The sequence below is a fragment of the Podarcis tiliguerta genome, assembly GCF_965153285.1.
Source record: "Podarcis tiliguerta genome assembly, chromosome: 10".
Taxonomy (NCBI): Eukaryota; Metazoa; Chordata; class Lepidosauria; order Squamata; family Lacertidae; genus Podarcis; species Podarcis tiliguerta.
The window spans coordinates 31,879,750-31,892,595 of NC_139543.1; the positions used below are offsets into that span (position 1 = coordinate 31,879,750).

General features: G+C 39.8%; 1 protein-coding gene across 2 annotated transcripts in view; it reads left to right on the forward strand.

Annotated features, from left to right (window-relative positions):
• The window catches only part of TRHDE (thyrotropin releasing hormone degrading enzyme), a 192,239-nt gene extending 185,340 nt beyond the window's left edge, over positions 1-6,899 (forward strand). For both annotated transcript variants that reach the window (XM_083399501.1, XM_083399500.1), the window contains 3 exons: positions 1,664-1,804; positions 5,092-5,173; positions 6,125-6,899. In XM_083399501.1, coding sequence (XP_083255627.1) covers positions 1,664-1,804; positions 5,092-5,173; positions 6,125-6,268 — 367 coding nt within the window. In that variant the 3' untranslated portion in view covers positions 6,269-6,899. The remainder of the gene's footprint in view (positions 1-1,663; positions 1,805-5,091; positions 5,174-6,124) is intronic.
• The last annotated feature ends 5,947 nt before the right edge of the window (positions 6,900-12,846 follow it).

The following is a 12,846-nucleotide window of genomic DNA, read 5'->3' on the forward strand; positions in this document are numbered from 1 at the left end:
CTAGCAAGGAGGGGACAGCTGGCTGGGCCAGGGAGGTGATTGATGCTTCCTTGCAAGAGGAGGTGGCCCCTGCCTGCTTGGAGGAGGCAGTGGTAAAACCACTCCATAAATACTCCCTGGATTTGGAAAATCGAAGTAATTACTGACCAGTCGTCTCCTCTTCTTTGGCAAGGTTCTAGAGTGGGTGGTCACAGATCTGATCTAGGTGCTCTTGGAGGAAACTCATTTTCTAGATGCATGTCAATCAAGGTTTAGGCCCGGTTTTGGCGCAGAAACTGCTTTGATGCCTGGTGATTTCTGTTGGGAGAGGCACAGAGGAATATCAGCTTCAGCTGGTGGCCCAGTTGCGCCCCTGTCAGGACAGGGACAACCTAAACTTCTGTCATCTATGCTATGGTTTCCTGTATGATAGATTACTGCAACATGTTATACATGGGGCTGCCTCTGAAGACAGTTTGGAAACTTCAGCTGGTGCAGAATTCTCCAGCTAAGTTGCTCACTGGGGTGGGGTGATACAGTTTGAACATACAATGCCAATCCTGGTCTGACTGCACTGGCTGCCAATTAGTTTCCAAGCCCAATTCAGAGTGCTGGTTTTGACCTATAAAACCTTAAACAGCCCAGGATCACATTATCTCAAGGACTGCCTCTCCCCGTATGGACCAATCTGTACCCTGCAATCATTATTGGATGTGCTTCTTTGTGTGCCTCCTCTGTGAGAAGTCTGGAGGGCAGCAACACAAGAATGGACCTTTTCTGCAGTGGCTCCCTACTTGTGGAATGGTTTCCCCTGGCATCTTTGTTACATATCTTTAGGCACCAAGCAAACACACATTCTTTTTCTCTCAAGCCTTTGGCTAATTAAACAATCTATGGCTTTTAAACTGGGGGTGGGGTATTGCTTTCACTTGTTATGGTATGTATTTCTGTGTTTTTATATTGTAAACTGCCATGTAGTCTTCGGACGAAAGGTGGTATAGAAAATTAATTAATTAAAAATAGGAATATTAGTCATAGTTCATTCTTTCACAAATTTAAGCATTTTTAAATCTCTCTTGTGGAAGTGTTTGTGTGTGTTTTAGTGGTTTTTCTTCTTCAGATTAGTTATTACTTCATTAGTTCCAAGAGAATAGCATATAGCATAGAAGAAAAAACTGAGCAATACAAATAATGGTATTTCAGATCTGCTCATGGCACAAGAAACACTCAGGACATATTTAAAGCTTTTTCCTAATAATCAAAATTGATATCTCCTTTTTGCAGATTTTCAAGAGATATTTGTGTTATGTGGATAGCATTTCTTCCAAATCATATATTCCAAGTTTACTTGAAAATGATTGCAAATCTCACTTAAATTTTGGGTAAGCATAATCTCAGAGTAGCATTTAGGATGACATCTAAAATGAAGCAATTCAGTTTCAGGTTTTATCAAATATTTGCCATAGGCCAATAGTGGACAAAACACTTTTTTTATCACACAAAGTTTTACTTCTTTTCTGTACTTTATAAAACAAAAGTCCAGGAAAGCTTCTGCAATGAATTTCAAAATCATGTAGCAATTTCTAACCTTCATTGGGAAAGCCAGGATGTCTAATAGCTCGATATTTTAGTATTTATGCTGGCAACAACTAACCATTTCTCCTCCCTTCTCTTATTATTCAAGGCTTCTTAACCTGTCTCTCAATTCAGAAGTTGTCCTGGATCAGGATGCAATTGATGTCATAATCCATGTAGCTAGAAATCCACATGGAAGAGATCTTGCTTGGAAGTTTTTTAGAGAAAAATGGAAAATATTGAATGCAAGGTAAAATATATGCCTATCAATACAAAACAAGTGAGAGTACTGGCCGCATCTTTCTGACAGCCATTTGCTTCTTCATTGTTTCAAATGTTTAGTTTAGTATTTATTTTATCTTAACAATAGTACATATCATACACATGCGTAAGTAAGCGTTTTGGATCTAAACCTCTTTTACATGGGGAAGTTAACACACAAACACACCCATCTTCCCACCTGCTGTAGTGAGAGTTGAATCTGGGGAGAAATCTGTGACCATCCCCTCTCAATGCATTAGCAAAGTTGTCATATATTACTTATAATGACAGTTAAAATACATTGCAGTTTTCATTACCAGTACTAATACAGTACAGTTTAGCCTGCATATATGTTATTTAGAGTTGGATCCAGACTAACAGAGCAATTCTAACCCTCAATCCACCATGCTGGAGAGGGAGAGGATGTGGTGGAGGTTTCCTTCACTCAGATATGTTCAGCTCTACAAGCAGAGGGGGCTGTGTTGTAACAGAAATCCCCAATGCCCATTGAAAGTACAGCCAGGCGGAAGCTACCACCATTGGTATCCAGACCAGAGTAACCAGCATAAACCACTGAAACAAGGTGTTTTGGGAACATATATGGGCCAACCAAGGAACCACTAAATCCTAAACCAGCCCAGCTACTGGTCATGAACCTGATGAAGGGCTCTTTAATGTGCTATTTAATGGGACACGGGTGGCGCTGTAGGTTAAACCACAGAGCATAGGACTTGCCAGATCGGCGGTTCGAATCCCCACAATGGGTGAGCTCCCGTTGCTCAGTCCCTCCTCCTGCCAACCTAGCAGTTCAAAAGCACGTCAAAGTACAAGTAGATAAATAAGTACTGCTCTGGCAGGAAGGTAAACGGTGTTTCCGTGTGCTGCTCTGGTTTGCCAGAAGTGGCTTAGTCATGCTGGCCACATGACCCGGAAGCTGTACACCGGCTCCCTCGGCCAGTAAAGCGAGATGAGTGCCTCAACCCCAGAGTTGGTCACGACTGGACCTAATGATCAGCGGTCTCTTTACCTTTAATGTGCTAGCAAAAGCTGGCTCAGTGAACTGGGAGTTTTACAGCAGCCCACCCCCCACATTTGCAATAAAGTTCCACCACTTTATTTAGCCCTGCTGCTCCCAGGCATTAATTAGGATTGCAGCCTAAATTAGTTGAACTTTCTCCTTTCCTTTCAATGGGAAGAAATTATAATGACTGCATAGTGACGTCCGTGGGAACCAAGTTCCATTAACTTAACTCTGGATCCAGGCCATAAATTTTATAAAATGTCGTCTTTTCAGGTATCCGATTTTTCATTTAATACAATTTATTCATTCATTTTATGAAGTTTATTACCAGGGACCTGCTGGATGCATTAAGTTTACCGTATCCAGATAAATAGCAAAGCAACAGCAGAGAAGAAGCAGGAACTTTGAGTTGTATTGAACTAAGTCCTCAGCACTCAGAGTTGTATCCAATTCTGAGTACTGAGTACTTAGTTCAATACAACTCTATAAATTGTTGTATCTAACTCTATAAGAGTTGTATCCAACTTAAGAGTAGGAATAAACATACTGAAATTAATTGCCATCACTAATCTAAGTCTATTGATTACAGTGTCTACACTAAGTAGAACTCCGTTGGATACAACCCCTAATTGCTTTTCTTTACCTGCAAAGGAGGGGAAAGAGAAAAGAAAATGTGCCAAGTCCAATGCTCACAGCAATTTATTCATAATTTCCCAAGTCATGGTTTTGGAGAGTCATCTGAACTGAGTTATTGTTTTTGATACCATCCAGCTTTACTTTACTTTTTAAAAAGTTATGAGCTGTCAACTTCACTATTGTGGTAATATCCCAATCTAATATCTGTTCTTTCTTTGCTGATACAGCTCTTGGTATCCAGTGTTTTGCAAGAAGTATGTTATATGTTAGCATAATACCCAGGGGACCTGATATTGATTGATTTTTTTAGTTCTTTTCTTTCGCAATATCCTGTGAATCTATGACAATCTAACAAACGAATAGCAACAAATTACAAGTCAAAACGGTTTATTTTGGTAAGGGTGGGCTGGAAAATACTTCTTAACATTCAAGCAATGCATAGGACAAACATTGGGGGGGGGGGGAGAGAACAACATAAATTAAAAGTGAATTTAGAACTAGAATCCTTGAGGCAACAGATAATGTGAAAGAGAAACGGCAAGCTGTGACAAAGGGCATGATCCTTTGTAACACAGTTATGCGAATGATATCCATAGTGACCCACTGACAGGCCATCACATTATGAGTAAGTGGAGAGGATCATGTTAGATGATGATATGGGAGCTATGTTCAGATCACCCATTTCCCATGACAGCCTGGCTTGTTCCCTGTGCATATGCCAGAGGCAGGGGGGCAGGACTTATTATGCCCTTGGAGAGGAGACTACTGTACCATCACAAGAGCAGGGAAATGCCCAGAATACCTATGATACAACAAAAGCAGAATTAAAAGCATCAGTATTGCATAGGAAAAAAGTATCATGGCATTATTCACTTGAGAATGGGAATGAAGGAGTCTTTTCCACTTAGAATACAGTCACTGCTATGTAATTGCCATGTAACTTAAACAATTAAACTTAGAACAGTTGTGTCTTCCATTTTTAAGCAAAAGAGTGGATATAGCCAATCAGATCCAATAAGTGTTAGTTTAGGGTGGGAAAGGCCATACCTAAATGGTCATATAAATGTTGGTGAGTTCCCTCGCCTTTAGACTGTTAATACCAGCATGTATTATGCAAAGAAGTTACAAACCAGCCAGAGAGTCTGTAGTTTGAATATCAGCTGGTCTTCCCCTAACTTCCTATTTTTAGTTCTGCCATTAATAAGCAGGTTCTTGACCCAGTGTGATCGGCTGGCTATGCTGCATAGAGAAAATTATTTATTTCATATTGCCTCAGTGAGCCGAATTGCTTTGAATGGAGTTTAGTAGATATATTCTGGTATGATGAATTCAGATTTAGTGGATTCATATGCTCAACAGAAAGCATTTAATAAGTTTAGTGATAAGGGGAAACAAACATTATGCTGATGTAAATGTTAGGTTTTAGCCTTAAGGATATGACCCAGCCTGGCTATTCTCTGCTTTTATGGATTAGACTGTATATATGGACCAGAAACATCAGGTAAAACTGTAACTGTCATAATAAAACTTAAATGTAATAGATATATTTTAACATGTAAATAATCAAGGCATTGTTGTTCAATCTATTTCATATTTGCATTTTTGACCTGCTGTTGAAGATATGGGGAAGCATTATTTATGAATTCAAAACTTATCAGTGGAGTCACAGAATTTCTTAACACAGAGAGTGAACTAAATGAGGTAAATATTATGCAGTTCGGTGCCTTGAAGTTATTTTATATTCACGTTCATTTTGATGTCTTAAGTCTTACATATCTAAAAGTAGCCGGGCTACATACAGTGGCCATAGTGTTTTGTAATGATACCTATCTCGGCTTCCTCAGCGCCTTATAATGGTGTGTGCAGAATGGCTGCACTAGAGTTTCATTTAAGGGAAAGGCAGCCTTGTCAGAACACCTTCCCCCCAAATCATTTGTGTTTCTACTCAAAAGTAAATCTACTGAGTTCAGTGGGAACCTTTTCCCAAGGACTACCTAACAACAAAGGTCTACATGAATAGGAGGTGTGGGGCCTCTTGACATTAGTTCAGGCATACCTCCTATGTTTGCTTAGAGTAAATTTGCACGGGATTATAACCTCTAAAAAATGGTGCTCATAATAGTGTCAAGCAGCCCCTCAAATTGGTGCATAAACACCCAGCCATTTACAATAAAGAATTAAGGATGTTTTACTAGCCTAATTGAGCACATCTTTTATAATGGTTGATAAACTGGGGCTCTTCAGAGAAGAGCCTGAGTGTTTTAGTTTAACTTTAGCTTCTAAGTTACATTAGGAGTGTTTCCAATTTTCTGTATTTAGTTTCTTATGTAGGAGTAAAACTTGATAAGAGCCCAGCTGTCTGCAACATAAAGCAGCTGGGCTACAGGAGAGACGGAGGAAGTGATGTTAATATAATCAGGCATTGGCGCGTCAATATCTTCCAGCACAATTTGAAGCAATTGCATCACACCTAATTGATGCAGTCTGTTGCCTTATTGCATTTTGTAATAAATCTCCCTGTAAAATATTACAAGAACTTATTTCAAATGTAGAGCTTGGTCGTCAATATCCAACTTGTTCATATGCTTTGGAAGAAAAGGAAATATGCACATCTATTCAAGTCCAAATTAACCTGGGAAAATTGCATTTCAGCTAAAGAACTTTATAAAGACCTACGAGGAGGGATCTGCTGCCTCTTTCTCACGAGCTGTGGAAACAGTGGAAGCCAATGTCCGGTGGCAAATGCTTTATAAAGAAGAATTATTTCAGTGGCTGAGAAAATCACTGGCACACTAATCAGTGTTTCTGACCAAAACTTAGCACCAAATTGTGTAGCCAGGAGGAGAAGCACAGTGTGACATTCCAAGAACTTTTGACTGGAAGCACAATGAAGACTGGTTAAAATGGAAAGAATATATAGATATATTATATTTTTGCACCAATCTCCTCAAAACTAAAAGGCAAGGGAAGAAAAGAACTATGACAGAGAGAAAAGGTCATGAATGCTTACAAAACCAAGTCCCCGCTGTACCATGGCCAAATGTGATATTAAGTGGTGCATGTAAATGTTAATGTCAGTTTTTTGGGGGGAGGCCCTCAGAATATTTGTGCATGGTCGTATGGTTCCTGCCTGTATTCTAGCATGCTTACTTAAGGTGTCCATGTTTGTGTGTGAATTTCTGTTACATCGAAGATGGGCATTATGCAAAAGCACAAAGACTATGACAATCAGTGTCACAACAGCAACATAAGGTGGAAAGAAGAACGTAAACGATCTATACGATCAGCCTGTGACTAACTGTCACCTTTCCATGGTGTAGGTCAGTTATGTCAGCACTTAGATTGTCTCAGTTACGATTTGGACATTGAGCCTCTTTTTGAGTTGCAAATGATTCTACAAATTAAATGCTCCCCTATTTTAGGTCAATGATACAGACACTATTAGAGAGATTTTATTCTCACAATATGTTATAATTCCAAAATTTATTCACTGTTGAACAGCTAACAACAAATTTAGCCCTCTGATCACCATACGTTGAAATGGTTTATGAAATGAGTTTCACATATGTTCTTGGACAAAATCCATAAATCACCCTTATGTGTGGATTTTAGTGTGCAAAAAATACTCATTAGGTGTGATGCAGAAAGTATGGTAATTAATTACACAGCTACCGATGCTTGATATCATGAAAAATATCAAATCAACAGAGAAAAAGAAAACAGAATCTGTAGAGAAACAAGAAGATCTTCCTAAATAATGATCCAGTTGTAATAATCCAGTCACCCCCCCATGTCTTTTCAGCATAAGAGTGTTATTTATTCACACAAGCATCCCATAAAAATTAAACAACATGGCATTTGCAGCAATTTTTAATACTGTGGTAGCCTATGTTTAAAAGTAGTCTCTTGTATCTGTTCTACTTTTCATGTGAGGTATCTTCTAGAGCTTTTCAAAAGCTAGATCCTAAACATAGTTACCACAGAATAAGCACCACTGAATATTGTGGCAGTGCTCATTTTTTCTTCAAATACCTGTTAAATAATGAGCTTGCAAAAACGAAATAGTTTCTCTTCACAATTTGTACAACCCATTCATCAATCTTTGGAATGAATATTCACCTATATTATCTATCTAGTATAGAAAATCTTGACTATAACCTACCAAGTCAATAGTCTTTTCTACTTCCCACAATATTTAGTTGCTTATTTTCTCTCTGTTCTCTGTCCTTCAACACAGGACTTGAATCATCACAATAACCAAAGGAAAGAAATATTTTATCTCGTCGTTCATTTTGGAGGGTGGCGCAGCTTAGATAATAATATCACAATAACAGCAACTGCCAGTTTTCACCTTATACAAGAGTCGTAAGTGGTAGCTTGGCTACAAGCCAGTCAGTAACACAACAGCATTGCTAACTGCAGAACTGGCAGTATTAGGTGGGTGTGGGGTGATCAGATATATACAATTGCTTCCATGGAGCTTTGTTCTTCAAAACCTGTCCATAATTGTGTATCTTGATTATTTTAATTTTGTTCCAAACAGTTTGCATTTTAGAAACATAGGAAGTCAAAGAAGTAAATAGAAATATGTATAGCCCTTGATACGTACTGCCATTGTCTTCACTGACTGGCAACTATAAGAAGACACTTATGCAAGCTATAATTTGAAATAACATTAACAAGCACTTGATAGTACTCTAATCCAGTGTTAAGTTCTCTTTTCTATAGCAAAGCATTATCTGGAGCTCTCTTTGTTCATCGAGTGAAGCCAAAAGGTCTTGTGAACCACATGTAGCTTGCTGGATATTCAGTTACATAGCTGTCAACTTACAGATTTGAAAATAAGGGACCAGCAGCCTTGAAAATAAGGGAGCAGCAGCCAAAATAAGGGACCTGCAGCCTCACCTGTTCCAGGCACTCCAGTCTTCCTGTCCTCCTGCAGTCTGGTCAAACTCATGCTGATAGCTTCGAGAACACTGTCCAACCAACTTTGTAACCAGAGGTTCAACTGAATAGAATCTGAATCACATGCACCACAAGGCCTAATCATCCTCAACTTAAGATGGCTCCCCGGCCTCGCTTTGCACTGCAAATTTTGCAGCAGCACGTGCAACAAAATGGCGTCCAGCATTCAAAAACCCCCTCCGCGTGCATTAACTAGCCACACACAAGGCATGCAAGCTCCACCCCCCAGTCATTTAAGGGACATCCATCAATAAGGGATAGCAGCGGGACATGGCACTAGAATAAGGGACTGTCCCTTCAAATAAGGGACACTTGACAGCTATGTTCAGATACTGCTCCAACACAAATGTATGGCAGTAATGTATATTTGGCCTTATGACATCCTCATCATTTCCTGCAGCCTTTGTAGAGTAAAAGCCCAGGAAAAGGAATCAGACCAAAGGCAAAGGGAGTAGTGTGACTACATGACAGATCAAAAGAAAAAGACTGCCAGGGCAAGAGAAAGGGGGAATAAGCAGAGAAAGTAGTGGCTATTGCTAGAAGGTAGGGAAAATGAGGATACCATGAACTAAGGGAGTTTGTTGTTGAAGGCAAATCTTTTGGGGCAAGCTTGGATAACTGGTGGCCTCCTAGTTGTTGGATTCCAACTCTATGGAAGCTTTGAACCAGCCAGCATGGTCAATAGTCAGGGATGGTTGGAATTGTAGTCCAAGAACAACTGGGGGACCACAGCTCCCTATCCCTCTCTTATGTTTTATATTACGTAAAGTTAGAAAATCTGGCCAGTAAACACCCATGGTATATGTATTCTATATAGCAGTTATGTCATGAGAATTAATGAAAATGGGGCGGGGGGAGGGTTACAAGGTTTTTTAGATCACATCCTAGCAAAGTGTTGATGCAGTGGTGCATTTTGTAATTTCTTGCTTGGGGGGGGGGGGAGAGGGAATCTGTGAATATGAAGAAAAGCATTCAAGTATTCTTGAATACTGAGCTTGCTTTCCTATTAGATCTACAGTAACCAGTTTTAAATTACTGAAAGACTGCATCTAAGTCCGTGTTATTCTTGCACATGGAGGTCTCCCCATCAGTGCAATTGGTTTCTGAGCATTGATTTCTAACTTCATCACAAAAGTTGAATATCACAAGCTTCTGACCTTTTCATTGATTGTGAGCTAATATAAGCAGGATGGCTCAAATCAGCGTGCACAGGATATGGTTTGCTGGTTGCTTTTATTCTGCTCTAAGTATTACTGTTCTCAAAAAGCATGTTGCTTTTCATTTAAATCTATGTATTTCAGTGGGAAATCAAAGACCCTTGGCTGGATTGAGCCCCAAACATCTAACTTTCATGGATACAGAACGATGAAAGCTGAGTTAGAAACGTATTCTAGCCAAGCCTCTTGCTACTTCCTATTTTCTCTTCTTGGGGTGATCTCTTTTGTTGGCTGTATAATGGTGGAGGGCTTTCTTACAGAAGGGTGGTCTCCTATCCATTTGGGTACCTGGCCTTCATGAGAAACAAAAATTAACAGCACAATCCTATACATATCTACTCAGATGCAAGCCCCATGGAGACTTGCTCCCAGGTAAGTGTGTATATGATTGCACCCTTTAAATACCGTATTTTTTGCTCTATAAGACTCACTTTTTCCCTCCTAAAAAGTAAGGGGAAATGTGTGTGCGTCTTATGGAGCGAATGCAGACTGCACAGCTATCCCAGAAGCCAGAACAGCAAGAGGGATTGCTGCTTTCATTGCACAGCGATCCCTCTTGCTGTTCTGGCTTCTGAGATTCAGAATATTTTTTTTCTTGTTTTCCTCCTCCAAAAACTAGGTGCGTCTTGTGGTCTGGTGCGTCTTATAGAGCGAAAAATACGGTAGATGTTCCAGGACTATAAAATATTGACCATAGTATTGTAGAGTTGGAAGGGACCCCATCTAGTCCAACCCCCAGCATTGCAGGAACCTTAACTACAGCATCCCTGACAGATGGCTCCCAAGAAGGAGAGTCCCCCACCTTTTGCGAGTGTCTGTTGAACAGCTCTTAACAGTTATTTCTAACGTTAGTCGAAATCTCCTTTCTTGTAACTTGAAGCTATTGTTTCGGGTCCTAGCCTTCAGAACAGGAGAAAACAAGCTTGCTCTATCCTCCATGTGACAGCCGTTTAGATATTTGAAGATGGCTATCATAGCTCCTCTCAGCCTCCTCTAGAATAGAATATATCCAATTCCTTCAACTGTTCCTCATAAGGCTTGGTTTCCAGACCCTTAATAATCTTGGTTGTCCTCCTCTGCACATGTCAATATCCTTGTCAATATCCTAAATTGTGGTGCCCAGAACTGGACACACTACATCAGGTGTGGTCTGACCATGGCGGAATAGAGCAGTACTATGACTTCCTGTTATCTGGACACTATATTTATATAGATGTAGCCTAGAATAGCATTTGCTTTTTTGCTGCTACATCACACTGTTAACTCATGTTAAGCTTGCGGTCTACTAAGATCCTTTTCACGTGTACTACTGGCAATCCAGGTGCCCCCCATCTAATATTTGTGCAGCTTATTCTTCCTGCTTAAGTGTAAAGCCTCACATTTGTCCCTATTGAAATTCAATGTATTTCAATGTGGGGGGAAACCTATCTTAAATCCGAATTATCCCATTGAGCTTTGTTATGCAAAGGATTGGAATAATAGTTCTTCAAAGGGTATCATGGTGTGTACAGCACTGGAATTTTATGAACTTTGGTTTTCCAGGCTGCTGCAAAATATCTGTTTCTTGGTCCAAGTATGTGTTGTACTGAAGTCAGCCTTGTTCACTTTTTAAAGAATAAAGCTGTATTAGCTATGTTGCCAGAACTACAATAGCCAAACCTCAAACTAATACCAAAAACCATTAAAATTGACACTTTAGGACCAAACTAGACGTGGCTAGAATCATGCAACTTGCAGTTGTGCCATTGCTTTTTGGTGAACAAATAACAGCTACAGGGGGATCTGCATTCAGTTCAATGCAACAGGAATGGGGATTTAACTTTGACACTACCCATAATGCTTATCCATAGCCTCCTCCTATCATTGCTTTTTATTAAACAAGCAAAAACAAGAGTCAACAATGCAGTTGCCAGTTGAGTTATTGTTATCATGTGTCCCTTAGTTTGGAGGGAGTAATTAGGAACATAAGAGCCTACTGGATCAGACCAGTGACCCATCTGGTCCAGCATGCTGTTCTCACAGATGCTTATGGGAAGCCTGCAAACAGGACTTGAGCACAATAGCACTTTCACCTTCCACAGATTTGCGGAACAGCGTTGTATCAGTCTTTTATTTTTAATTCCTTTCCTCATGATCCATAGCATGAAATTTGCCTTCTTTACATCAGCTACATACTGGGCTGATGTTCTCATTGAGTTATCCCCTATGATCACAAGCTCACAGGAGGTCCTCTCTTATTTCATGACTGCTAATCTTACTCAGAAGTCTTTGGTGAAATACCATGTTGCAAGTTTTTGAAAGTCAAATACACCCTTGTCAACCAGATCTTGTCTATCTGTGTGATTGTTGATACTCTCAAAGAACTCTAATATGTTCATGAGACTAACTTGTCCTTGCATAGCTTCTGCCAGGCTTGTGTTGCTATATTTGCTTATTTTATCTCCAACAATACTTTCCACTAGTTTCCTCAGGACAGACATTTAAACTTACTGGCCTGTAATTTCCAGGAATCCTCCCACAATCCTATTAATAAATTCATGATACATAGGCCACTTTCCAGTCCTGAGGTATGGGGGGGGGCAATCCAGGATAAATTTCACATCTGGATTCTTTGAGAATTACCAGGTGGATGCCGTCTGTACCAGGCAATTTGTTAGTTTTTATTTTGTCTACTAATCCTAGAATCTCATCTGTCCTAACCACTATTTGTCTCAGTTCTTCAGACACCTTTCAAAGTTAGTTTCAGGCACATGGTTCTGCCCTGTATCTTCCATTGTGAAGACAAATGTAAACAATTCATTCAGCTTCTCAGCAATCTCTTTATCATCCTTTAACACCTCTTTGAGTCTCTTGTCATCGAAAGGTCTAACTGGCTCCACAGTCTTCTACGACTTATATATTTAAAGAACTTGTTGTTTGTCTTAATGTTTTTTGTAATGTGTTGCTCAAATTCTTGTTTAGCATTCCTTGCTTTCTGCTTGCTTCCCCTCCCCCCCCCCAAATTGTGTTCCTTTTTGTTCTCCTCATTTGGGCAGGACTACAGTTTTTTGATGGAAATCTTCTTGTCTCTAATAGCTTCTTTTACTCTGATTGTTAACCACATCTCTTGGCCCTCGCAGTACCTCTTCTGAACTACGGTATACACTCCAGCTCGGTTTCTAATATTGTGTTTCGAAACAACTTCCAATCAAT